This window comes from Octopus bimaculoides, chromosome 13 (genome assembly GCF_046866305.1).
Source record: "Octopus bimaculoides isolate indiv1 chromosome 13, ASM4686630v1, whole genome shotgun sequence".
NCBI lineage: Eukaryota > Metazoa > Mollusca > Cephalopoda > Octopoda > Octopodidae > Octopus > Octopus bimaculoides.
The window spans coordinates 45,168,947-45,194,689 of NC_142940.1; the positions used below are offsets into that span (position 1 = coordinate 45,168,947).

A 25,743-nucleotide genomic window follows, 5' to 3' on the forward strand; every position below is an offset into this window, starting at 1 on the left:
AGTTTTAAGAGGTTTACAGAAAGGAACACATAAAATGTAGGAGGTATGCAGGACATATGTGAATAAATGAAGTGGCTGCAACAAATAATTTTGTGAAGACACAGAACAAAGGATCAAAGGTCAGATGAGCAGTTTCTATTATAGCATTAGTAAAAGTGGCAAAAAGAGGAATCTTACAATATATCAGGAGGATTAGTGTCCAAAAGGTATTAACCCTTTTGTTACCATATTTCTGTTGAGATGCTCTGTTTCTTTCAGTTAATTTTAAATATAACAAAAAATTGAGTAAAATAACTTAGCTATCATTAAGCTAGTGTTAGGAACATAAACTGTAACTAAGGTTTGGTGGAAGATTTTGATTCAGAACTTTTGAAAACAAGACATTTGTACTATAAAGCCTGAGGCAGTTTCAGGTGGGTTGGTGTCAAAAGGGTTAAAGTGGAAAATTTGTTGATCAGGTGAAAGGCATACAAATGCAATCTTGCATACTTATGATGTGAGAAAATGCATCTGCCTACATATAAACTTATACCTCATACTGGTGTATACTCTACATATTAATAAGTCTTCTGAGTGCAAGTATTTCACTTTATAAAGATTCAATATAAAAGTAAAAAACCTAATCCTAATTCAACTTGGTTGAAAACAGAAAGATCTAGAATTCAAAGTACACATTTATTCACTGCATGCAAAATAAGTTCTCCTCTTTGTAACTATGTGTTCAAGTTAGTGGCTAACTGCATTTCTACCAACTTCCAACAATCTTGCATCCTTCCCCTACTCAATCCAAATAGCTGTTTGTAGCACCATCTGGCTGCCAAGTTTTTTTTAAAATTGACTATCTGTTTTACCTCCAATTTTTCCCTCAATTCAATCAAATCACATTCAGATGAAATTTTCTCTGCCATTCTGTCTTCTGTTTTCCTCAGCCATTAAGTTTGTAATGTTAAATCCAAGGTCCAAAATAAAACCCAAGCAATGCACTCTATGATTTGCTAATGCTATTATCAAATTTTTCAGTTGTTTTTCTCAGTGGTAATTTAGCCAGAATTCTTGATTCTTGCAGCAGTAAACTTCATCTCTTAGAAAGAAAGTTATTGACACTAATAGCTATTAGCATACTGTCCATACCTATTATATTAAAAGCGAAGGGGAAAAATCATTGTTGTTTACATAACTTTAAATCTCTCTCTCTCTCTCTCTCTCTATGATAGTTTGATTTCTGAGCCCATGACCATGAAACAAAAATGACACATGTACTAGTAAGAAGCCAATTATATTTTTATAGTTCAATATGGTTATTCAGGTGTCAACCATCATCATTGTTTAACGTCCACTTTCCATGCTGGCATGGGCTGGACGATTTGACTGAAGACTGGTGAACCAGATGACTGTACCAGGCTCCAATCTGATCTGGCAGAGTTTCTACGGCTGGATGCCCTTCCTAATGCCAACCACTCCGGGAGTGTAGTGGGTGCTTTTACGTGCCATCAGCACAAGGGCAAATCTTTCCCTTTTTTGGTGAGGATGTAGTCAATTTGGCTAGTGTGTCTGCTAGAACGGTAGGTGACTAGGTGACTGGCAGGTTTCCTGAAGTTAGTATTGCAAACCATAAGGTCAATATATCTAATACTAAATAGTTAAAGGTATCAGAGACAGTATACATAATTTGGTAGCAATGCAAGATTAATGATAAACAAATTGATAAACAAAATAAGCATGAAATAAAAATATAGATATTGAGAAAATTGGTTGAAGACAGAAGCACTGCATCATCTGACAACAAAAATAGAACTGAGTTAGCATTCTCAGTCTTTGGTTTCTGTAATTGATGTGTTTAACAACAAGCTGTCTCATTACACATCAAAATCCCCATCAAACATCTGTATTTTTTGTTTTGCTGTATGGTATTGAATGTAGGACATTGCTCCATGGTGATAGGGATATTCTGGTGGTCTTTTTAATAATTTGACTGAACCCTTGTACTGCCATGGACTAACCCTCTGTAATATCATATTTCACAAATTTACTTTTGCTTGCTGACCCTTCCTGAATGAAGTTAAAACCAGTGGCTATACTGGTATGGTCTTAGATAGATCATTCAAGGTTGCTATATAAACTACATACTTATCATATGCAATAAGAATGGAGAATACATAAAAGATTGCTAAAAAAACATCTGGAGAAACTAAAAATAACTATTGTTAACTATAAAATTGAGGGTGGTGAGCTGGCAGAAATGTTAGCACACCGGGCGAAATGCTTAGCGGTATTTCGTCTGCTGTTATGTTCTGAGTTCAAATTCCGCCGAGGTCGACTTTGCCTTTCATCCTTTCGGGGTCAATAAATTAAATACCAGTTACATACTGGGGTCGATGTAATCGACATAATCCCTTTGTCTGTCCTTGTTTGTCCCCTCTATGTTTAGCCCCTTGTGGGCAATAAAGAAATAAGAAACTAAAGATAACAATTACTGAACATCTGGCAAAATAGTAGCTGAGGAAGGAAATTATCCATGAGTCTTGGGTCTACAAAAGGTAGAGGTGGATCAAAAAACCCTCTTAATCACTCCCTGCTTAAAGAATCCATTATAATTGAAAAAAATAGCAATAATTACTTTCAATCCAAGCATAAAGAGTTAGGATACTTGTATTTCTTGTAATAGAATTTTATTTGATATACCTTGGGCAATTGTCTCCTAATATATCCCTGGGCCATCCAAAGCTTTGGGTATTGATTTGGTAGACAAAAACTGAAAGAAGCACCCATTGTGTGTGTTGTGTCCTTGTTTTGACAGTGTGATTGTTGTAATTGAATGTCATTCATTTCCAATACTCTATGAAAACATGGGGAAATATTACCTTGCTTGGAAGCAGGTATGGTTTGGTGACAGGAAGTGCATCTAGCCATTGAAATTTGTCCTAATAAACCTTGTCTGACCCATGCAAGCATGGAAAAGTGGATGTTAAACTGATGATGATGATGACTAGTAAAGCACAAGAACATGCTTTCATCAGTGGTCAGAGAACTAATGTAAAAAATAATTCATCAATGCATAAAGTTTAATATTCATTTAATTAGAATTAATACTTCTTATATAATTTTCTGAATTTCCAGCTTTAGGGATGTTGTACATTAATAAATCATAAGAAAGATGGAGTGTCAGAAACATTACAGCGCCAGATTAAATGTCTTAGATATTTTAATTCCAACCTTCTATATATAGAATTTATCTCTTCTCCAGGATCAATTTTTGTTTCTCATCCATCTGGGAAACAAATAACTGGCAGCTATTATATATGATGGTAATTCAGTTAATTCTACCCATCTTATACAAATTTGTTGTCTTGAGCCAAAGAAAAAAGTCATCATTATAACTGTGTTATAACATTCTAGAAACCACACAAAGAGTTATCCATGAAAATAGCTTACATCTTTAAAAAGAAAAAAAACATTCAAAACCACCAGTAACTGCAATAACAAATAAGTTAATCTAAAGTTTAAAAAATGAAGCAACAATCAAATTTTATAACTTTTTTTGTTTTTGCCTTGATAATTTTCAGAGATTTGTTACATTAGGCTTGTTGGTGGATTGGTCATTTAAAGATACTCAAAGAAGATTAATATTTGAATATATTAGAATAAATACTGCCTTTGAAGCACCACATTAAGGATGTACTAGAAAGGTACGATAGAGTACCTAGTATCTGTAGTTATCTGGAAAGCAGTAAAAATACAAAAGAATTTCTAGTTAATTCATGAATAAGTAAAGTCATGATTTCAGCAGTGGGTCATACAGCTTTATGTCACTGAAACTGTTCATAAGTTTACTTATCAGTTGATTACAGGAAATTCATCATATTCATAATTTTACATCCATTTTTTCTATGCTTGCATGGGTTGGGTGGGTCTTCTGTAGCACAGTATTTCACCTTTTATGGTTGTTTGTCATCTCCTTCATGAGGTTTAGCCTTAACCCTTCTACTCATGTCTTCCTCTTTTGTTGGTTCCTTTCCCTTAGATCACTTGACCCTCCCTTACTCAACATTCATCTTTCGTGTACATCACATGCCCATAACTGTACAGTCTCTTTTATATATTATGTCTGATTTCTCAGATAAAGTCTAAGGAACTACAAATTTTTTGCAACTGAATATTTCAAACATTTGGAAGACATGTTAGATATGTACCAATAAAGATTATGGATGAAGAAATTCTCTTCTTCACCTATAAAATTTTCCGGGATTAGATTCATTTTGTAGATATTATCCTAAAGGTTAGAGACTGCCAAATAAGGCAAAAAGAAATTTTAGCCAAAGTTGAAGCTGAGCTGGTCAGCCTTTCATAGCTGAAAGTATATTTTGGCTTTTTAAAATTACACTGATTAACGCTGTCTCTGAACTTGTTAGCCTGTTCCTTCCATCATACTAAATTGTTAAAGAGAAATGAAAGGTAGATTTAACAACTTAATAGATAGGAATGCCTGGATCTAAGTTATCTTGTGCTGCAACTTAAAATCCTTAGAACAATGATGTCAAATATTGTACCAAAAGCAAAATGTCCATAGCTAACACATAAAAATTCATGAATGGAGCTTAGAATTTTAACATATTTTTAGAAACTGGTCTTAATTTGGAGAAGTAAATCCACCAACACTTAGATTTTTTGATTTAAAAACGTTTATGGTTTTATCTTTGAACACAAAAACCATTATTAGTAATATTTATTCTTAGAAGGGGTGATCCAATGACAAGTGCAGCAAGAATTTAAAGATCAAGTACTTTTTGAACTGGATTCAGAGTACAATAATATTTTATGCTCTTCAGAACTGGTTTCATTTTTCTGATATCCATAGTGTTTCTCTCCCTACACTCTACACCAAATACTATATGCAATACTTCATTTCAAGTCAAGTTCACCTATCTTGTAGGAATCCTTTTCCATGTGCCCCCTTCCAATACTTTGGATCAAATTTTTTACTTCACTAGTCTCAGTTGTTTTTTTTTTATGTGTGTTCTCAAATAAATGCCTATTCAGACCATGGCTATTACCCTCTCTTCCTTGAATACAATGATAAGATGTCTTTATGAAATAAATTAACTTCTACTTTATATTCAAAATTTGCTGTACTGTGTATGTATCCACACACTCTTATACATTAATAAATGTATGTGTGTTTATGTGTATCTCGTTTCAGAAAAGCCATTATGAGTAAAATTAAAAAAGTTGCCAGTTTTACTGTATTTTGTAATGATTATAAAAATCGACTGACAACAGCCTATCCTTTTCTGACGCTGGATCAGATACAACAGAAACTAAGAGAAAAGTGGAATGATTTAAGTCTTTCTGAAAAGAAATATTACAGTAAAGCTGTGCTCTGTCAACCTATGCCAAAAAGCAGCTCAAAGAAAAAGTTCTGCAAACAAAAGAGAAGCAAGCCAACAAAACCTGAGAGTAACAGTCAACACCATAATTTAAATGAGTTAAATCTTTATGAAGATGATTTGTCTGGACCATCTGATGAAAATGAGGACAAGGTTTTCACAAGTTCTAGTCCAACTGAAGAATCATCTTCATCATCATTTCAAAGAAACAATAGTAAGACATACATGGCTTCCAGATTGAAGTTCAGCTACTCTGTTCCAGTGGTAGTTGATGAAACTCCTTTTGTACAGCAGGGAATCTTAAAGAAAAGGTAATTCATTTCTTCATTTATTCAATTACTTCAATTTGAATTATTGTTACAAAGAAGCATTGGTGTAAGGTAGCATAGGAGCCTACAGAATAAAACAAATACAAATATATTTGTGGTTTCAGTTGGTTCAGAATACATTACATCTTGCTTTTTTGTTAATCAATTATTAGTATTTTACAATAGCCTGTCAGGTTTGAACTGTAACTTTTTCTGTTATTATTCTCCATCAGTTTCAATGATGTTGGTGAAGTTGCTGGCATTGGATGGATAAATCTGCAATATAGCATTTTTTTTTATATATATATGAACAACCAGTGTTACTAAATGCTAATATTTTCTTACATATGTATGAAATCTCAGATTCTGTAAAGTAGAGGAAATGATAATTTGTGATGTTGAATCCTTTTTATCAAGAGCATTTATGACATAAATAAAAATGTTTGTAACTATAAATCAAAACTGAAATGTAGATTTTGTTCACCAGGAATTTATTAGTGCATTGAAAAAGTTAGAGAAAGAGAAAAGTATGTAAATCAAAAATGGTATACATCTGGTAGCTTACCAGTAAAGCACGTTCACTTTCACAGTGTTTGTTGGATATTTGGTTAATGTGTGTGTGTCTATGTGTGTTCATGTAAAATTTTAATTTATTTTGTTCAAAGATAATTTCAGTACATATGGCAGATTGAACATGGTAGGTGTTAAATATATAATTTATCTAAAGATTAAGAATGTTAACCAATCAAGGTTTTGTGCTTATTGAGTCACATGAACTGAATTTTTAACTGAATCATCAAAAACTATATACAAATATTAGCATTTGGAATAGTATAATTTCTCACTAGATTTATATACTGTGTGATTGAGTTTTATATATAAACTTTGTGTGGGAGTACTTTTTGAATTTCTTATAAGTTTTTACAATAGGCACAGTACTTTAAATTTATAAATGAAAATTGTGTGATATTCAAGCTTTTATTATAACTATTTATAGCATAAGTGAAATGAAGTAAATGGCTCAACGGTGGAATTGAAACTGGGTCATGAATCTAACTAACAAAGAGGTTATCTCTATTCTATAGTACTCGACACTTTATTTTGATGTTGTAATCTTTTATTTTGTATGATAGCATAACATCTATTTTTATTCATAGCTGAATGTTATAAAATATCTAAGAGCTGGTCATCTAATCTTTTTAGAAGGATTTTTGGTTTAGTTCTGTTTCAGGGATTAATATTCTCTTGGATTTCAGTTGGTGTGTTGTTGAAGTAACACACAATCAAAGCAGATTAAAGTAATGGTGTTGAAGAAGAAAGATTTAATCTAATGCATTACAATGGGGGCTAGTGAGCAGTGTACTGTTTGTGCATCAATAATAACTACATGTTGTCTACTGATATAAAGTAAAAATATCATCTCTAACAAGGAAACAGCTAGTGGGTATATAATTAAAATGTGATCAGTTGCAGATTTAAGTTTACGAAACAATTGTAAATAACTGCTCCAATTTAAATATTTTCTTTGTTTTTTGTTGTTATGAAGTTAAATAATTTAGATAGAATTTCAGTAGCCTTGATATAAAATATAAACTTATATATATTGTGGAGGGAACATGTGGAATGAAGTGGTGAGAAAGGATCTTCAGATGTTGGGCCTCACAGAGGGGATGACAAAAGGCCATGACTTCTAGCACTTTGCTGTGCATGAGAAGACACGTCAAGCTAAGTAAAATCATGGTTGCCCTTACGTACAGGCACGTTCCCTACATCCCTCTTCAGCTGAGTGATCTTAATCTTGTGGGCTCATGGGTGCTTGTGTCACATAAAAAGCACCTGTGCTGGTGCTGCGTATAAGGCACCCAGTACACTCTGTAAAGTGGTTGGCATTAGGAAGGGCATCCAGCCCTAGAAACCATACCAAATCAAACATGGATCCCAGGCAGTTCTTTAGCTGGCTAGTATGGAAAATGAACATTAAATGATGATGATGATGATATATATATATATCTGTTATATGCAACAGAAGCAGTATTACACTAAAATAGCCATCTGTTTATCATACCTAATAAAAATAATCATGGGAAGACAAATTAACTGTGGTAATAATCCAGAAATAATATCCCTCATGGACATACTGTTTGACAAAAAAACAAACATCAGTAGCAGACAAAAATTGTCCAGCAGTGATGTGAAAATGCTAGACATTATAAGAGATATTATCTCTGGATGAATACTGCAGTTAATTTACTTGACTGGTGATTCACTGTGGATGTGCTTGTAGCTTATTGTGCTCCCACCAAGTACTCTCTTCATCTCATTCCCCTAGCTCCCCCCACCAATTAACTCTATCTATGACACAACTTGGTAGCTGTTACTGCTTGTTAACAGAATCGGCAGACCTGGGATGAAGTGGTGAAGCATGACCTTCGAACATTAGGCCTCACTGAGGCAATGACTAGTGACCGAGACCTTTGGAAATATGCTGTGCTTGAGAAGACCTGGCAAGCTAAGTGAGACTATAACCCATAACCTATGCCAGTGGTGCAACCAGCCCACTTATGCGTACCTTTCCTTCATTGGACACTAAACTCTGCTTGCGAAGACCTGTTGAGGCAAGTGAAATCGAAATCAAATTCGATAACAGCACTGCATGACTGGCATCCGTGCTAGTGGAGCACTAAGAATGTGATTGTTGCAAGGGCCGCTGACTGGCTCCCATGCCAGTGGCATGTAAAAAGCACTATCCAAGCGTGATCATTACCAGCGTAGCCTTGCTGGCATTTATGCCAGTGGCATTTGAAAAACAACATTTGAGCGAGGTCATTGCCAGTGCTGCTGGACTGGCTGCTGTGTAGGTGGCATGTAAAAACACCATTTGAGCATGGCTGTTACCAGTACTGCCTGACCAGTCCTCGTGCCGGTGGCACGTAAAAAGCACCCACTACACTCTCGGAGTGGTTGGCGTTAGGAAGGGCATCCAGCTGTAGAAACTCTGCCAGATCAGATTGGAGCCTGGTGCAGCCTTCTGGCTTGCCAGTCCTCAGTCAAATCGTCCAACCCATGCCAGCATGGGAAGCGGACGTTAAATGATGATGATGATGATGATGATTGTTTTGAATTAATCATGCATTATCTCTTAGGTTCAAGCTTTCGGTGATGTGATTGTTTATTTGTAAAATTATATTGTAGAATAGGAGTGAGAAGCTGGATCTATCCAGTTTCACCATAAAACAGGTAGAATATTTGGGCCAGATATGCCCAGTTTAAATGCTAAAAGGTAATATATGTATATATAAAACTGGAAAACTATAGCCTATTGGCTATTTCAACTGCTTAAGTCCCAACAGGTCTGAGTAAGCTTTATCTAAAGCTGTGTCACCTTGAATCACTTGTCTGCAAACTGACTTTGAGGTTATCTTTGTGTTATGAGATCATGTTAAGTGTAACATGGAATTTTCTTCATGATGACTGTTGTGGTCTTTCAGTAGCAACCTAGAGGTAAAAAGTGCAACGAGTCAGTTTGCAGATGTGCAACTTCAGCTGTGACATTTGTGACAGCTCCAGGTTAATGGGTGTATGTGGTTGATGAAATCCATTACGTCAAAACAATCGATTGCCTTGCAATCTATACTGAAATTTCATTTGTCACTTTACTGCGTTCTTTATATAATAATTTCTTAAGTGACATGCATCAACTTTTATATAATTTGACAGTAACCAGGACGTATATTGTTGTTGTGACATTTGTACTGTGTATGTGTGTGTTTTGATAAAGACTTTTAAAATAGTAAAACCTCACCACTTCAGTGTTAATGAAATACGCTTGAAAAAATACAAAATAAGTAAAGGTTATCAAATAATAATATAAAAATATACAATGTTTAAAATCAGGTCATCTTCCTAGAAAAATAAATATTCATTTTCATTCATTTCAATTTTGTTTCATCTGGTTAGCTTTTATGAATTCATGCTAATTGCAGAAAGTTTCTAAAACATAGGCTTTAATCATATGAGTTTGCTTGATTAATGTTTAATTAACCTTATAAATGATACATTTAATTTTTTTATCATAGCATCAAAATCTGAAGTATCTTTTCAATTTGGTCTTAATTGACATAACCATTGAAGCTATTTGTTAGCATTGTTAATTATCATTAATAATTAAAAATTCTGAGTGTATAGTGGGCTGTGTCAGCATTCTGTCATTAAGTTGGATTTTCCTGCATTTGCTCTCTCTTCATACATTTATGCATTTCACCAAAACTTCTTGCATTTCATGATAGTTTATCTTGTTTCATTGTTCACTTTGTAGAGCATTGCTGGCTGTGTTTCACAATCTTTTGGCTCACTCAAAAGTATGTTAAAAAAAGAAAAGCCCCAGTTTGTTTTAACCCTGTAGCATTTAAATTGGCCATATCCAACCTAAATATTCCATTTGTTTTAGGTAAAAAGTGGCCAGATATTGCCTCTCACACCAACCCTACAATGTCATTCTAAAAATAAACAATCACATCATAGTGGTCTCAATTCTACAAGATAATACATGTTTAACCCGTTTGTTACCAACCTGTCTGAAACTGGCTCTGGCTCTGAGTACAAATGTCTTGTTTTCATAAGTTTTCAATTAAAATCTTCCACCAAACCTTAGTCACAATTTATGTTCCTAACACTAGCTGAATGATAACTAAGTTATTTTACTAAATTCTTTGTTATATTTAAAGTAATTGAAAGAAACACAGAGCATCTCAAAATAAATACAGTAACGAAGGGGTTAATTCAAAACAATGTAAATAAATAAATAAGCATTGCATTTGACAGTAATCTGAATGCTAAAGGGTTAAACAAAGAAGGCACTAATTTTAATACATAACCAATCACATTGCTATGTTATCTAATACTTAATATTAATTCCTTTGTCACACCAGGTAAAATGCTTAGTGGCATTTTGTACATCTTTACGTTCTGAGCTCAAATTCTGCCAAGGTCAACTTTCTTCCTTCCATCCTTTCATGGTTGATAAAATAAGTATCAGTTGAACACTATGGTCGATGTAATTAACTTAGACCCCTTCCCCAAACCTGCTGGCTTTCTACCAAAATTTGAGAGGCGCAATGGCCCAGTGGTTAGGGCAGCGGACTCGGGGTCATAGGATCGCAGTTTTGATTCCCAGACCGGGCGTTGTGAGTGTTTATTGAGCGAAAACACCTAAAGCACCACGAGGCTCTGGCAGGGGATGGTGGTGAACCCTGCTGTACTCTTTCACCACAACTTTCTCTCACTCTTACTTCCTGTTTCTGTTGTGCCTGTAATTCAAAGGGTCAGCCTTGTCACACTGTGTCACACTGAATATCCCCGAGACCTGCGTTAAGGGTACACGTGTCTGTGGAGTGCTCAGTCACTTGCATGTTAATTTCACGAGCAGGCTGTTCTGTTGATCGGATCAACTGGAGCCCTCGACGTCGTAAGCAACGGAGTGCCAACAACAACAATGGTTTTGACTGTATGTATCTATTTTGCACTTTTAATGAGAGTTCAAAAGGAAGGGGACGGTTTTGTTACTTTTGTGATACTGAGACAAAAAATTTTAGAAATATGTTAACATAATGGCAATAAAAAGGATTCTTACGGTGGTGAGCTGGCAGAATCATTAGTATGTTGAGCAAAATGCTTAGCGGCGTTTCGTCCATCTTCATGTTTTGAGTTTAAATTCTGCTGAGGTTGACTTTGCCTTTCATCCCTTCTGGGTCAATATAATAAGCACCAGTTGAATACTGGGGTTTGATTTAATTGGACTTACCCCCTTCCCCAAAGTTACTGGCCTTGTGCCAAAATTTGAAATCAATTAATAGGATTCCTCTACTTCTTGGTGCACAGCTGAATTTTCTCATACTCTATAAGTCTCCCAGATTTATTTGTTTGAAAGTAGACCTTTCAAATCATTCTATGTTAAAGATATATTTACAGTCTATCAGGGTTTTTTGCTTTCTTTCACTAATTTCAGTTTGTTTCTGTGAATAGAAGACTCATTGATTCCCCTGGTAGACAATGATTTACAGTATTTTAAACAACACATTTGGGAAAATTTATGCTATCAGACAGCATTTTAAATAAAATATATTGTCTGAAAGATAATGATATAAAAGAGAAAGAAATCATTTCAACTTATGGATGTCTTCATTGGGATTATAATGAATCTGTAATGAAAGCTCATTCAAAAGAAGTAATATTTCAGATTCAAGTGAATGTAAGTTTCTGTAAAAGTTACATAAAATGCTGTTTATGCTTTTTACATAAATGCTGTTACAAAGTCCATTGAAACACCACCTAAGAGTGAATTTCTAAGAAGTGCATTATTTATTAATTTCTTAGAAAGAGTGTAAGTTCAATTTTCTCAGCTTTCATTTTTTTTTTTTTTTTGATAAATGCAGTCAAGTTTAAAAAATTTTTTTTTACTTGTTTTATTTCAGTAGGTGGAATTCAGGACCTTGAGTTTCTAAGTTATCAATTTTCCATAATGTTTGGGATGAAGCTTTAGTTTCTGTATGGGTAGATGATATCTAGTAATACATAATATTGTAAACTAGATACTTTAATGCCTTAGTGTTTTCAGTATTATACTTTGTTTACCCTCTTAGCACACAAGCACATTCCCAAGTGGCTTCTCTAATAACAAAGCTCTGTCCTCTAGTTTTATTATGATATCAGCTTTGAATTCAAATCCTCCTTTGAATGGAGGTGAGGATGTCTGTATTAGAAAGAATATTTCTCTAAATTGATTTACATGCTAAAAGCAGGGCACCAATACACTGAGAGTGTTTTATAATGTGAGTTTAGAAAATGCTTATGAAAAATAAATTTCCTTTTTTTAAGGACTCCTGTATCTTCAACTAATGTAAATACTTTACAGTTAATCTTGTATTACACTGTGTCTCCTCTATAGTATTCTTAATATCATTCATCTATTAATAAAACATTAATGATTGTCTGAATGAAAGTTAATTTAATTCAGTTTGCTGAATATGTAATGTCTAAAGGTGAAATAGAGGAAGAGGTAGTATGTGAAATAGTCCACAGATTCTTATAAATAATCTATACATAATTAAAATAGGATTTATATTTTCCCTTCTATGCCAGTTTCTTTATTTGATCAAGGCAAACCTTATTTTATGGAATTCACCAATTGAAGCGTTATAGATTTTACTTCTGAAAATCCTTAATATTGATGTTGTTTTCGAAGGATATCAAATTGAATAGATGCAGCTCCCTGTTCTGTTCCCTTTTATCTTGGTTTTCAATTTCACAGAATCAAAGGACTGACGTTAATCAATTTTCTTTCTCAGTAAATCCTACAAGCATCCTTATTTCGAAACAAGCAAACAAAAACAAATACTCACTCACTCACTTTCTCTCTCTCTTTCACACACACACACACACAGTTGTTAGAAGAGAAATCAATACGTAAAACAAACAATTTGAACATATTCAGTAATGATAAAGTCTGTTATCATTTGCTTATTTTCCTGATAAATTGCATCAGAAGGAAGAAAACTATTTCTGTTATCATTGAATATCATTTCTTTTTTACATTGAACCTCTCTGGCCTTTTCTTTTTTTTTTTTTTATTTATTGTAAATTAAGTTTGGAATTTCAGAAGAATTTTGTTATTCTTTAATTCAGAAATACAATTGAATTTCAATTCGGTTGCTCGAGGGGATTTTCTGTTTCAGGTTTAAAATTGTGTATTTATTGTAATCTTCAATAGGGGTTACATTTAGTTTATGTAGCTATCAGGTTTCTGAAATAAGTCACTTTAATTATTATTGCCTTGAGATTTTAATGTATTTTTTATTGTTACTGTTACTGACAGTTTACAATTGATAGATGGGTAACATGGTTTTTATTAAATCATGTATTTTGAATGTATTATAAATACCTTGTTCAGAGACAGCAGTCCTAAGTTTAGGTTAATTCATAAGAAGTGACTACTGTATAAAAATTGAGAAATAATTAAATGGCTGGTAAGAAATATCAAATAAAGCTTTCAAAATAAATTTATAAATTTCCTTATAATTACAAAAGAAAAAAAATGTTTTTGATCAAATTAAATTTGGTTAATACACATAGAATTAAAAATGTGGGGAAAATACAATCTGTTAGACCAAAATGTGTGTGTGTGTGTGTGTGTGTGGAAAGCAGATTTTAAATGATGATGGTAATATTCAAGATAAATAATTTCGTTCATGCGGTTGACAGTTTTTATCCTCTCCACTGTTTGGTGTATTTTCCCAGAAGAATAAAAGCTTATTTTAACCCTATGAAGCCTTATTTTAATCAAACTAGAATCAGTGGGAGAGTGAATCAATAGATTCTATTGGCAGGAATGTGACATAGATGAATTCAAAGATCCAATTTTTAGCAATGAAAAATTGTTAATAAGCTGATATAAAGTATATATTCAGTTTGGCTTTCATTAAAAAAAGTGTCAGCTTTGAATCTGGTTGCATTCTTCTTTAAAAAAAAAAAGAAAGACAAACACATATGTTTCTCTAAATAAGGGTTTCTAATTAAGGCAGAAGATCAGCAATTTTGAAAGGAGGGAGATATTTGATACCATTGACTCCAATACTTGACCACTACTTTATCATCCCTGGGGGGATAAAAGGCAAAGTCATCTTTTTGAGGATTTGAACTCAGAATATAAAGAGATGGCACAAATACCACAAGACATTTTCTTCCAACACTTCAAAAGATTCTGGCACCTCACTGCCTTTGTTTCTCTAAATAACAATAATCTAATGTTCAAATCTACCAGTATGCATTGAATAACGCATTATGAGTTTGACTTTTGCAAAATGCTCATTAAAAAAACATGCTATTTTCTAAATTTAACCTTCAAGCTAAGTAAGGTATGCATCTTTGTGTTGGATTAGTCAGTCATAGGAAACACCATTATATTAACTTCAGGATGGTAGAATATAGTAAAATTAAAAATCAGAATTGTGATTATCCTTATTGGTTCTATTTTGTATATTTGTTTCTATTCATAATTTTCTGTTTTTGTTGTTTAAAAACATAGCACATAACTCTGCTTTTTTCCCTATTTTATATAATGTGTATTATAAAGAAATCTTATTGAATGTAATGAAATCAAATTTGGCTTCCTTCTTTATTGCTGCTGCTATCGTTTGGTAACTCTTTGCCAGTTCTGTTTCAGGAGATTTATATTATGCAGGCATCTAATTGAACATTTGGAAGCAGCAGTGCATAGATAATGCATCTCTGAGAGGCTGCATTCACATTGTACATTCCATCATGTGATGGTTTGGGTGAGTGGAGATGCAGTGTAATAATCAGGACTTGTTACATCAGTTTTGATTTCCTGTTTTCTGCTTTATATACATGACTGAAGGATCTACTATGGCTCAATGATAATGAGCAGAGTGATTTGTGTTATTCATTCATAGGTTTGCTGGTCAGCATGAAATTAAAGCTTGATGTGACCACCAATATTGGGACTATTTTGGTGCATTGTTGTTGTGTAGCTCTAGGTCAGTCCTGCTTTAGCAGTCTTTTGACACAACTAGTCAGCCACATAATGATTGATAGTCCACAGATCCATCTTCCCAGTTTTATCATGCCTGTGTATACATAAATCATATGGAGTGCAGTATGATAGTCTGGACACGCTGTACTCTCTACACTGTATATCAATAGATTTCACCGTGGTAATCACAGTGGAGGCAAGCAAGTTAAGAGGCAGTCAGAGTGATACAGGTGCTGTTCCTTTTCACTTATTATTGGCAATATGCATCCCAACATAATGTTTTGGTCAAGAGTGATACTGATTTTACAGTTAAAGAAAGAATTTTTTTGTTTTTACTTTTGTTGATTGTTACAATAGTAAGATGGGGGTTGAATTAACAAGCCTGATTATGTGCTTGCGCAAACAGTTCATAATGCTTTTTAAGGATTGTTATTGGACGGTGTTAAGCTAACATTGCAAACATAAGCACCAGTATGGTTGTGTGGTAAAGAAGCTTGCATTGCAACCATATAGTTTGGGGTTCAGTCCCACTATGCAGTATGTTGGGCAAGTATCTCCTATCACCCCAAGTTGACCAATGCCTTGTGAGTGAATTACTTGTTTCAGTAATTAGACTGTGACCATGCTGGGACATCGCCTTGCAGAATTTTTAGTGAAACTTATTAACCCCAGTAGTTATTATTAAAGCCTGGTATTATTCTATTTGGCTCTTTTGCTGAACCACTATGATACAGAGACGTAAACACACCAAGACTAGTTATCAAGTGAGGGATAAACACATACTCAAAGATATATATACACACACACATACGTATGAGATGTGATTCTTTCTGTTTCCGTCTACCAAATCCCCTCACTTGAATGTGTGCATAAATTGCTGAAATATATAACTAAATATGTTATTCAATATGGAAACTTTGATAATAATAATTAAAGAAATGAAATTAATTTTCTGTTTTTTTTTTTAATTTGTTTTTTTTTTTTGTTACAGATGTTCAGAAAAAGATCAAAAGACTAAAGTAAAGTTTAATGTTTCTCCTGTGCCATCTTTATGTAATGTGAGTGAATTAAAACCTGATGTGGTTAATGAGCCAAACTGGAGTAGTAAAACACATGAAAAAACTGTGGAAACCTCAATGAAAGAAAAGAAAGAAACTTGCAGAAAAATACAAGGGGGTGATGGAGATTGTAGATCTTCTACCCCTAATGTACCTGAGTCCAAAAGAAGAAGCAAAAGACTTGTTGATAAAAGTTATTTTAACCAGAAGCAAGCACACCAAGTTTTTAATTACACACAAGATTGGAGCTCTTCACAGTCAGATGAAACAAGTCCTGAAAGTGATTTGAAAATCTCAGCAAGTGAGGATCTGGCTAAATCTGCAGAAGAAAGAACTAATAAACCTTTAACTCCAGAGCTGCAAAGAAGTATGAGTCAGTTAATAATTCAGAAGGTTTGTCAAGCCCCTAAGAAAAAAGGATCAAGAGGGAATTCGGTGTTCACAGAAAATGTAGCCTGCAAAAGTGATGACAATGATTCCAGCACACCTAGAAGTCTTGCAACAAAAAGTAAAAAGATAAAAGGCATCAATCATCACAGGTTGTTATTGTCAGAGAAATCGGATTCAGATGAGAAGATTCTGAAATGGAATGCAAATGTCCCGATAAAGAATAGTGAAAGGTCCAGCAATGTAACATCTTCAAAATTCAAGTGTTTATTTAGTCCAGATGAATCTTTGAGTTCTAATGACTATGGAGATAATGATTTGGAATCTTCTATTGAATGGGATTTTTGGAACAACTCTCAAGAAGAGAAAGAATCCCTAAAATGTTCGGATTCAAGCGAGAAGAGCGTTACTAAAATGAAGAAAATGGTGTCACCTTCATTGATGACATCAATGATCAGTAATAGTCCTGACAGTATGGTTACTGAGTGTTCTTCACCATTATCTGGAATTAGTGAGGTAAGAATTGTTGACAGTGATATTTAGTTACCTGTTAATATACTTTACTAACAAAATATATTATTACTCATAAACTGGGGTTAATATAATCAAGACTACTGGCCCTGTGCCTAAATTAGAAACATTAAGAAATTATTATTGAAACTATTCCATGCTATATTAGTTGATAGGATTATTGTCTTGAGGTTTGAAAGAACGAAAGCAAAGTCGGCCTTAGTGGAATTTGAACTTGGAATGTAAAGACAAACAAAATTCCATTAAGCATTTTGCCTGACATGCTAATGATTCTGCCAGCTTGCTAGTAAACTATTATTGACTGTAGATAAGGACTCTCTGAGGGTGAAGGAGAAAAAATTAAATATAGTATAGACAGTAACTGTTTATCTTAATTGTTAGAGCTCTGTATTTAAGGAATTTATTATGTCAATTTAGAATAGTAACTTTATCAAAACATCTAACAATTTTACTATACAATTCCAATTTTAATAAAATTTGAGAATATAATTAGTGGATTCCAAAATACAAACAACTGATGTATTATTCAAAATTCAGCAGTGAGAAATATACTGTGATTGCACTGATAGCAGACTGAACTTAAGAAATCAAAAACTATAATATATTGAAGATGTCTAAACTCCAATGGTTTAATATTGTTTGAAAATATAATTGCATTATTATTATGAATATAAAGCTGTTTTTGGTAAAATGGAAACAATTGAAATTTATGTGCATGTCTCTTTAAAAAGAGGATAACATTCAAATGTTAGTCTTATATAATCCTGTATACAATCATGATGGTTTGTTTTTATAGCAGCTATAATCAAGATCAGTTTAGTTAACTTTTCATTTTTCCTGACAACAATTATTTACATTTATTGGCCATAAGAGATATCATTGAATTCTATGCTGAAATTTCAATCATAATATGTGTCTTTAGTGTAGTTGCTAAGCTAAATGTTATGCTTTTACTTGTTCGAGGTGAGCATTGAAACTAAGAGAAAGGAGAAAGAGGTGTTTGTTTTCTCCACTCAGAATTGTATTTCAATGTAGTCACTCTCCACTTTCTTGACTGTTACTATTAAACATTTTCATTATTAAATTTCATAATTAACAATAATAAATTAGTGTTAACATAGAATATTAAACATGTAACTAGAAAAAAAATATGCAGAAAGAGGGAAAAAATGCAAAATGTAAGAAAGAAAAATTAGTCAATGGCAAATAGAAAGTATGTTAGACAACTATGGACATATTTTGATCTTATTCTGACCTCATCATTGAAGCTTATCTTCAGTGCAATACTTTTGTAGATGTATGATATTATGCATTTGTTGGTATGGGAAAATATAAATGCTTATAATTTAAATAATGAATAGTCATTATCTGCACATATTTAATACTAACTGGGAATAAATATGACTGACATATTTAAGAGAGAATTTTAATTTTATTTTAATAACACTAAGGATTTCTTTTAAAACTGAACAGTTCCTTCTGCTGAATTCCAACTGGTATATTGTTAATCAATAGCTAATTCTAGTGAGAACATATTTTTATGAACTTTACCTTTTTTAAAAATAATATCTTATTGAAAACACAAGTAAGATAACTGCTAAATTATTATTCAGTCTTTCTTTAATTCAATATATTGGCTTCTACTGGGTAATATCTCCATTCTATTTCATTTTCATATAAATAAAAAAGTTGAAGAATTGAAAGTCAGGAAATTTGTTGATATTTGCCTATTTTACTTTTCAGCTCTCTGACCCAGATTCTGACAGTTATGAAGAACATGTAGAAGAGAATGAGAAAATGGATTCAAAAGCAATACTCTATATTAATGACAAAATTTCAGCTGGTGGTGATGCTAAATCTCATTCCATATACAAATGTAACCCAGTAAGTTTTTAATGATATTTGCATAAATTGGTATGAGAAATAACTCCTGTCAATAATTCTCTTATTATGTAACAATTATGTATCTTTTTATGTGGACGTGGAAAGAAATGGTTTCATGGCTATGGAGGAAGTAACTTGTCTTGGAAATGAGGCAATTTGAACAAACCTAATGTAATGAAAAGTGCATTGTTCTAACCACACAAAGGCGACATGGAATCTAAGTTACTGCAAAGGTAACCCATCTAGGAGCAGCAAAATTGAATAAAAGCTGACACAGTGTAAATGGGTGGGAGAATGCTTCAGTTCTAAGAGACGATCACTCTAGTGTTGGTGACACAATAAAATACACCGGGTTCATGTAGTAAAGTGGTTATTGATAGAAAAGGTATCTAGCTCACCTCTTCAAAAATATCCTGTCGAATTCTTAACAATCAAAAGTACAATGGAAGTCAATTGCATATACAGGACTACTATAATGTTTGTGCTTCACATGGTTGTACAGTGGTCAGGTAAAAACATTCGGCCATGTATGAGAACCCATTAATCACTATCTAATGATTACATTCAATGTAATCATAAAAACTGTCTTCCTTTTGGATGTAGAATAAAGATAACTGATAACCCACCTAGCAGCAGAAACTTTTCTCTTCAAGTTTTAAAATTTGAAGGCTGTCAAAATGATGAAATGTAGATGTGGAGAGATTTAGAGTTGCAAGGGTGGAGGTGGAGAAATGTGTTCTGTGTACAAGAGGTAAGGTGGAAAGGAGCCCTAAATCAGACTCTTTGTGAGCAAGAAATACAGATAGAAGTTCATTAGGGTAGGTAAAAGCACTGGGTGAATGGAATGAGTAAATTGTTGCAGAGAAATCAATAAAGAAATTGAGGCAATCAGTGTATGTAACAATAATTAAGCTTCAGTTACAGGTCACACAACAGCAACAGTGATCTCTTCATATGCACTCCAGCAAGGATAGAACCGATAATCCTCTTGCAGACTACCTTGTTACAGGAAAGAGAACATAAAAGAAGTGGTCCAGTGGATTATATTTATGAATATAAACTTCATATAAACTTTTAAATTTCCAATAAATTTAATAATCACATACCTTTCCACACTTTTTTCATATATCTAATTAATAGAAGTTTGAAGGTTTACCTAAAGATTATCCTTTTGAAAGCATGTTTGAAGAAGTGACTCCTGAAAAAAGAAAATCAAATAAATCAAGGTAAGACAATAGGCTTTCATTTAAAGCACAATTTATACATTTCTTTTGTATATTGTTAATATTCTTGTATGGCATACAAGCTCACTTACTCTCATTTGTGTGTATATATAAGAAATTATTATCCTATTTAGCATCTTCATTCTTTATTACTTTTAGTCAATGAATAAAAATCTTTTGTCTTAATGCTATACACATGTCTGGGCCAGCAAATTCTTAGTGGCCCAAATGGCAAGGATTCTTCTCCCGTGCAAGATGAAAATCTTATCAACCATAATAATAGTTTTATACACATATGCTATTGATTCTTCTAGCTTGTGTTCAGAAGAGTATAGCTTTTCGGTATCCATCTAAAAATACACATGTATGTACATGGAAAACATTGATATACCATGTGTGACAGTGTGTAAGATGTGCTTTTTCTTGTGACCATATTACAATTTGGATACCAAGTGTATGAGTGTATAATAAAATATATTCAACTTATTTTTTCTGCAAAATAAACTTGTTTTCCACAAAAAAAAAATAGGGATTTGTCTTATGTCAGAGTGTATCTTATACACTAGCGAATATGATATTCAAACCACACTTGGACATTCTACTGTGTAAGATCCTAGATGAGCTTACTTCACAGCAACATCTACATATGACGATACTGGTACTAAACTCCTTAATTCATTAAATATCAGCCACAACAACAAAAGCAGTAACACACATTATGGTAGCGTCCCAGTGAGGGCTAGAATACATAAGACACCCTAGGTGAAACTAGCCAAAATAAATGGATTTACATTCATAACTTTACCTCAGATGACTACCCAGCCCTGATTTTGTTTTAATTTTTCCCCACAAATTTAGTACATATTTACACACACACACGCACACACACGCACACACACACACACACACACACACACACACACACACACACACACACACACACACACACACACACTCTCTCTCTCTCTCTAATATGCAAATGTATGCAGTTGACAAAGTGCAAGTAACTTATGTAGATTTGAGTATTATACTTTGGTTCATACAAAGTTTAATGTAATAACCAAATGTTACAGATATCAACCACCAAATTAACAGAATTATAGCAGACATGTCTGTAACTGGGAAGAATGCAACATTAAAAGACAGAATGAATGACAGGGTATAAATGTCTATTTTCATTGCCAGTGCACAATGAGAAAGAGTAGAACAGCCTCAGGCATATTGATAATTGGAATTCTACTTCAAGCAAATTGCTCAAACCCTTTCTGCTGTTAATTAGATTTGTACGTTGATGTTACAGTCCGTATTTCTAACAAGAAAGTAGTCTCCAAGTACCTAGAATATTATATTTAATGGTGTTTTTCTCTTTCCTCTAGTTTCTTGGGGGATGGGTGGGGGTTGAATGTGTGGCAAAAATATTACTAAAACAAAAAGTAAATTTACAATTAGCTTTTTTGATATTTTTCCATATTCTAGTACAAAGCCTGTAAATATGTGGATTATATTAGTTTAATTAGTTTGAAAAGGTTAGCTTTATCAGTGAACAGCCATGATTTCATTATTGAAGCTGCAAACTGAATATTTTATATATTCTGGAATATTTGCATTTTATACATGTTTTTATCTTTGTATTATGGTTACTATATGTCATGTCAAATCAGTTATTTTATAAAATGAATTAAAAACAAAACAAAACAATGTTAACACTTTTGGATCAGTTTTTTAGACTTAAGCTTTTCCACATGCCTATGTACACTCTCTCATTGCAGATAAATGCTTCAGCATTTCTAACTTTACCTCAGTTGACTACCCAGCCCTGATTTTGTTTTAATTTTTTTCCCCACAAATTTAGTACATAATTTACACACACACACACACACACACACACACACTCTCTCTCTCTCTCTTATTTGTAAATGTATGCAGTTGACAAAGTGCGAGCAAGCAATCTGTTGGCTCAGTCAGTACATTGAATATAGATGCATTATTACCTACTACGCAAAACACTCTTGCTTTGCCTCTCAAATGATTTCCAGCACCAAGGAAGATGTTGTCTCTGCTTTAACTCATAATGAAACCAAATCTTGCTGAGGAGGGACATTAATATTCATATTGCATCCATCCACTGCAGGAGTGCCTGTTACATAAATCTGAATTGCACTGTTTCAAGAAGATTAAACCTTTTTATGCTAATCTACCTGAAACTGCGACTAGTTCTATGATACATGTTTCTCATTTTAAAATGATCTAAAATTAAGATTCTAAATAAAACCTTCAATCCAAATTTCATGTTAATTTAAGTTCTTGACACCAGCTTAATAACAACAAAGTTACTTCATTAATCCTTTTATTATTTTCAAAATTAACTGTAACAAGGACAGTGTATTTTGACAGAAAGAAGTTAACAAAAGGGTTAATCATTAATTCTTCTGTCTTTAATGTATGCAAACTAATTTATTACTCCTATTTTTTTTTGTTTTCTCTTTAGGATTTTGACTGCAGCAAAAATGGAAGACAATCCTTCTCAACTTGATATTTTTCAAGATGAACCACTATTTTGTTAAATTGTTACAGTAAATTATTTCATTATTTATTTAATTCTCATTATTGTTATCCTGCTTGGCTTTTAAGTTTTCCCTTCTTTTAAAAATCAAATTTCAAAAATATTGTTATCAATTTTCATGTTAATTCCTTTTCTTTCTCAAAGTTGATGTATTTTTAGAATATTCCATAAACCTTTCTCCACCAAATATCACCTCTCATGATATTGAATGAGAGAATTCATTTTTAAAGTCTATTTCTTTTCTTCTGATTGACTTCAGAAACCATTTATATTCAATAAAGGTTCAGTTTAAAATTTTTAGTGCAAAGTTCAGTTCATGCTATTTAAAACATTTCCAAAAATTAAAAATATTCAGTGTTGTTGTTATTTAAAATTCACCTTGGTTATTAAGAACATGTTTCAATTGCACATTGAATAGTTCAACTCTTTAGCAGTTAAACTAACCATATCTGGCCCAAATATTTTAATTGTTTAATGTTCAAACCAGCCAGATCTGGCCTCTCATGCCTGCCTTACGATGTCATTCTAAAAATAAACAGTCACATGATCAAAATTTCAAAGCTATGAGATAATGCATGATTCATTCCAAACAATGTGAATAAATAAGTATTACATTTGACCGAGTAATCTGAATGCTAAAGGGTTCATTTGAATATTTAAAAGATGGAGCCAAAAGAAATACTCAGTCATTTTAAATTTGATTTTAAAGGACCTTAGAAAAAACACAAGGGTGAAGAAATTAGTTACAGATAGTAAAATGTGATAAATGAACTTAGGGCCTGTAATTTACTCACAGATCATATTTGTTGCGACTCACATGCAAAATATCCGTGTTGGTTTAAAATACATCATGAGTTTTCGATCAGAAATGCGAAAAAACAGGACTGTTAATAAAACCAACTGAACTTACAAACCAACATGGGCATTTGACATTCTAGAAATAGTAGCTAAATCTCTCCCCTAATTACACTCTTTTATCTTTAAATAAAAAGGACACTTTACATAATGTAGCCCATGATATATTGTTGGAAGGAAAGGCAGTGTGTTTTTTGCTCATCAGTTTCTCTTCAATCACGGAAGACCTAGCCTAAATAACAGTCACTAAGCTTCATTTATATGTGTTTGTGATGGTGATGCTGATTAGAAAATAAGTATGTAAGAATTGGGTTTGGCAACCAATCATATATTCCTTAAAACACTAAAATAAGCATCATCTCAAGTCTAGAACTCTCAAGATAGATAGAAGTAAAACCAAAAGCTCAGTTAATCTTCTTCTGTCCTTAATGCTTTGCCTTTCTGTTATAATTAAACACAATATTTAAAGAAATATATAAATATTTCAACATTAAGTTGATTAATGGGTGTTCCAGTTTTTTCTTCAACTCTACATTCATAAATGAAATTCTGTACATTAGTTACATACACGCACATTCTCACACACTAACTCATACTTACAGCAGTTTATTTAGAGAAGATAGTGTAGTTCTTAGTGAGCAGTTAATGAATGTTTAGTGAATATGTACTAGATATTTTAATCTCTTCCATACAAGTGAGGCAAACTGGCAAGGTAGAGCATTGCAATCCTAATTGCTGCACATTTATAATAATGAACTCTCAACTTTTTCCCCACTAGTATGTTTCAAGCATTTTTTTGTTTGTTTTTGTATGCTGAAAATATAAAATAATAATAATAATAATGAAATTATTGTGTATGATGCTCAGGTGCACTATAACTCATCAAACGTGCATATATAGGACAAAGAATTATGTACAAAAGTCAGGAATGTGAACAGTGTATGAGCCATGGTATGTGTGCATGCGTATGTAGGTGGGGATATCAGGTGTAGCATTGGCGAATTTCAGGAAACCTGGAGGTTTTAAAGGATGCAATGTCTTGGCAACTAACAACTGATGCAGGTAGTTTGTTCCATGCTTCAGCCACTCTGCGATGTTTTTTTGTGCTTACGCGGTACTGATGCTGCATATGCTATCCATATTGAGTTCAGGATGTTCTGAAGTATGCCTGTCCACACATTACACCCGCACCATCCTCATTGTCATCATCGTTCTTGAAGTGTTTGGTCTATTATTTTGCAGATGTACATGTTTTTTACCTTCATGTTTGACCATCAAAAAGGGCATTGAGTGCATTTATAATGACACCAACACTATCATCTGTTACACATAATCAAGAAGTCTCTCAACCTTTATCAGTTTGTGTGTGTATATATATATATACTGCCAACATGATCATATCTTTTATAATTTCTTTTGCATTATTTTTATCTTTATGAATTCTCGATAGAATATAAAATCTGTGTGTGTTTAAAGAGTGCACATAGTAGAGCTTAATGGACAAGAACTTCCTTTTTCCTCTTTTATTACTTTCATGAGTACAATGACTATACATTTGTCCTTTTGTTGTGAATTGCTGCATACAGTAAAAGCTAATAACAGTATTGATCTTTTGTAAAGCAAGTCTAAAAGAAAAGCTGTCACAACATAGCTAGGGAAGTACAACTGAATAAATTTAAGATATTTGAACTAAAATTATTAGTGTGTTTGGCCTATATTGTTTTTATAAACTAGTGCACAGCTAAAGTTGTCTCAAATGTTTCTATCTGGAAAAAGCTAAAAGTACCAAAGCAAGTTTGGATTTGTTTTTCATGTCAAATGCTTTTCAAGCTGTTTATGTCAGTAATGTTCCTTTTGTGTTATTTTGAAAATTTGTCACATTGGTTTATTGAAGGTATAGACTTTCTTTTAATTCATGACTGAAACAAAAATGTTTATTGTCAAAGCAGAATCTAATTTTGATTTCATGCAGTATATATATATATATATATATATATATATAC

At 33.0% G+C, this 25,743-nt stretch overlaps 1 protein-coding gene across 3 annotated transcripts in view; it reads left to right on the forward strand.

Annotated features, from left to right (window-relative positions):
- The window catches only part of LOC106880638 (uncharacterized), a 30,331-nt gene extending 7,146 nt beyond the window's left edge, over nucleotides 1–23,185 (forward strand). For all 3 annotated transcript variants that reach the window (XM_089361705.1, XM_089361706.1, XM_089361708.1), the window contains exons 2-6: nucleotides 5,198–5,695; nucleotides 16,231–17,200; nucleotides 18,959–19,099; nucleotides 20,240–20,325; nucleotides 22,811–23,185. In XM_089361705.1, coding sequence (XP_089217831.1) covers nucleotides 5,208–5,695; nucleotides 16,231–17,200; nucleotides 18,959–19,099; nucleotides 20,240–20,325; nucleotides 22,811–22,886 — 1,761 coding nt within the window. In that variant the 5' untranslated portion in view covers nucleotides 5,198–5,207 and the 3' untranslated portion in view covers nucleotides 22,887–23,185. The remainder of the gene's footprint in view (nucleotides 1–5,197; nucleotides 5,696–16,230; nucleotides 17,201–18,958; nucleotides 19,100–20,239; nucleotides 20,326–22,810) is intronic.
- Nucleotides 23,186–25,743: the final 2,558 nt, after the last annotated feature.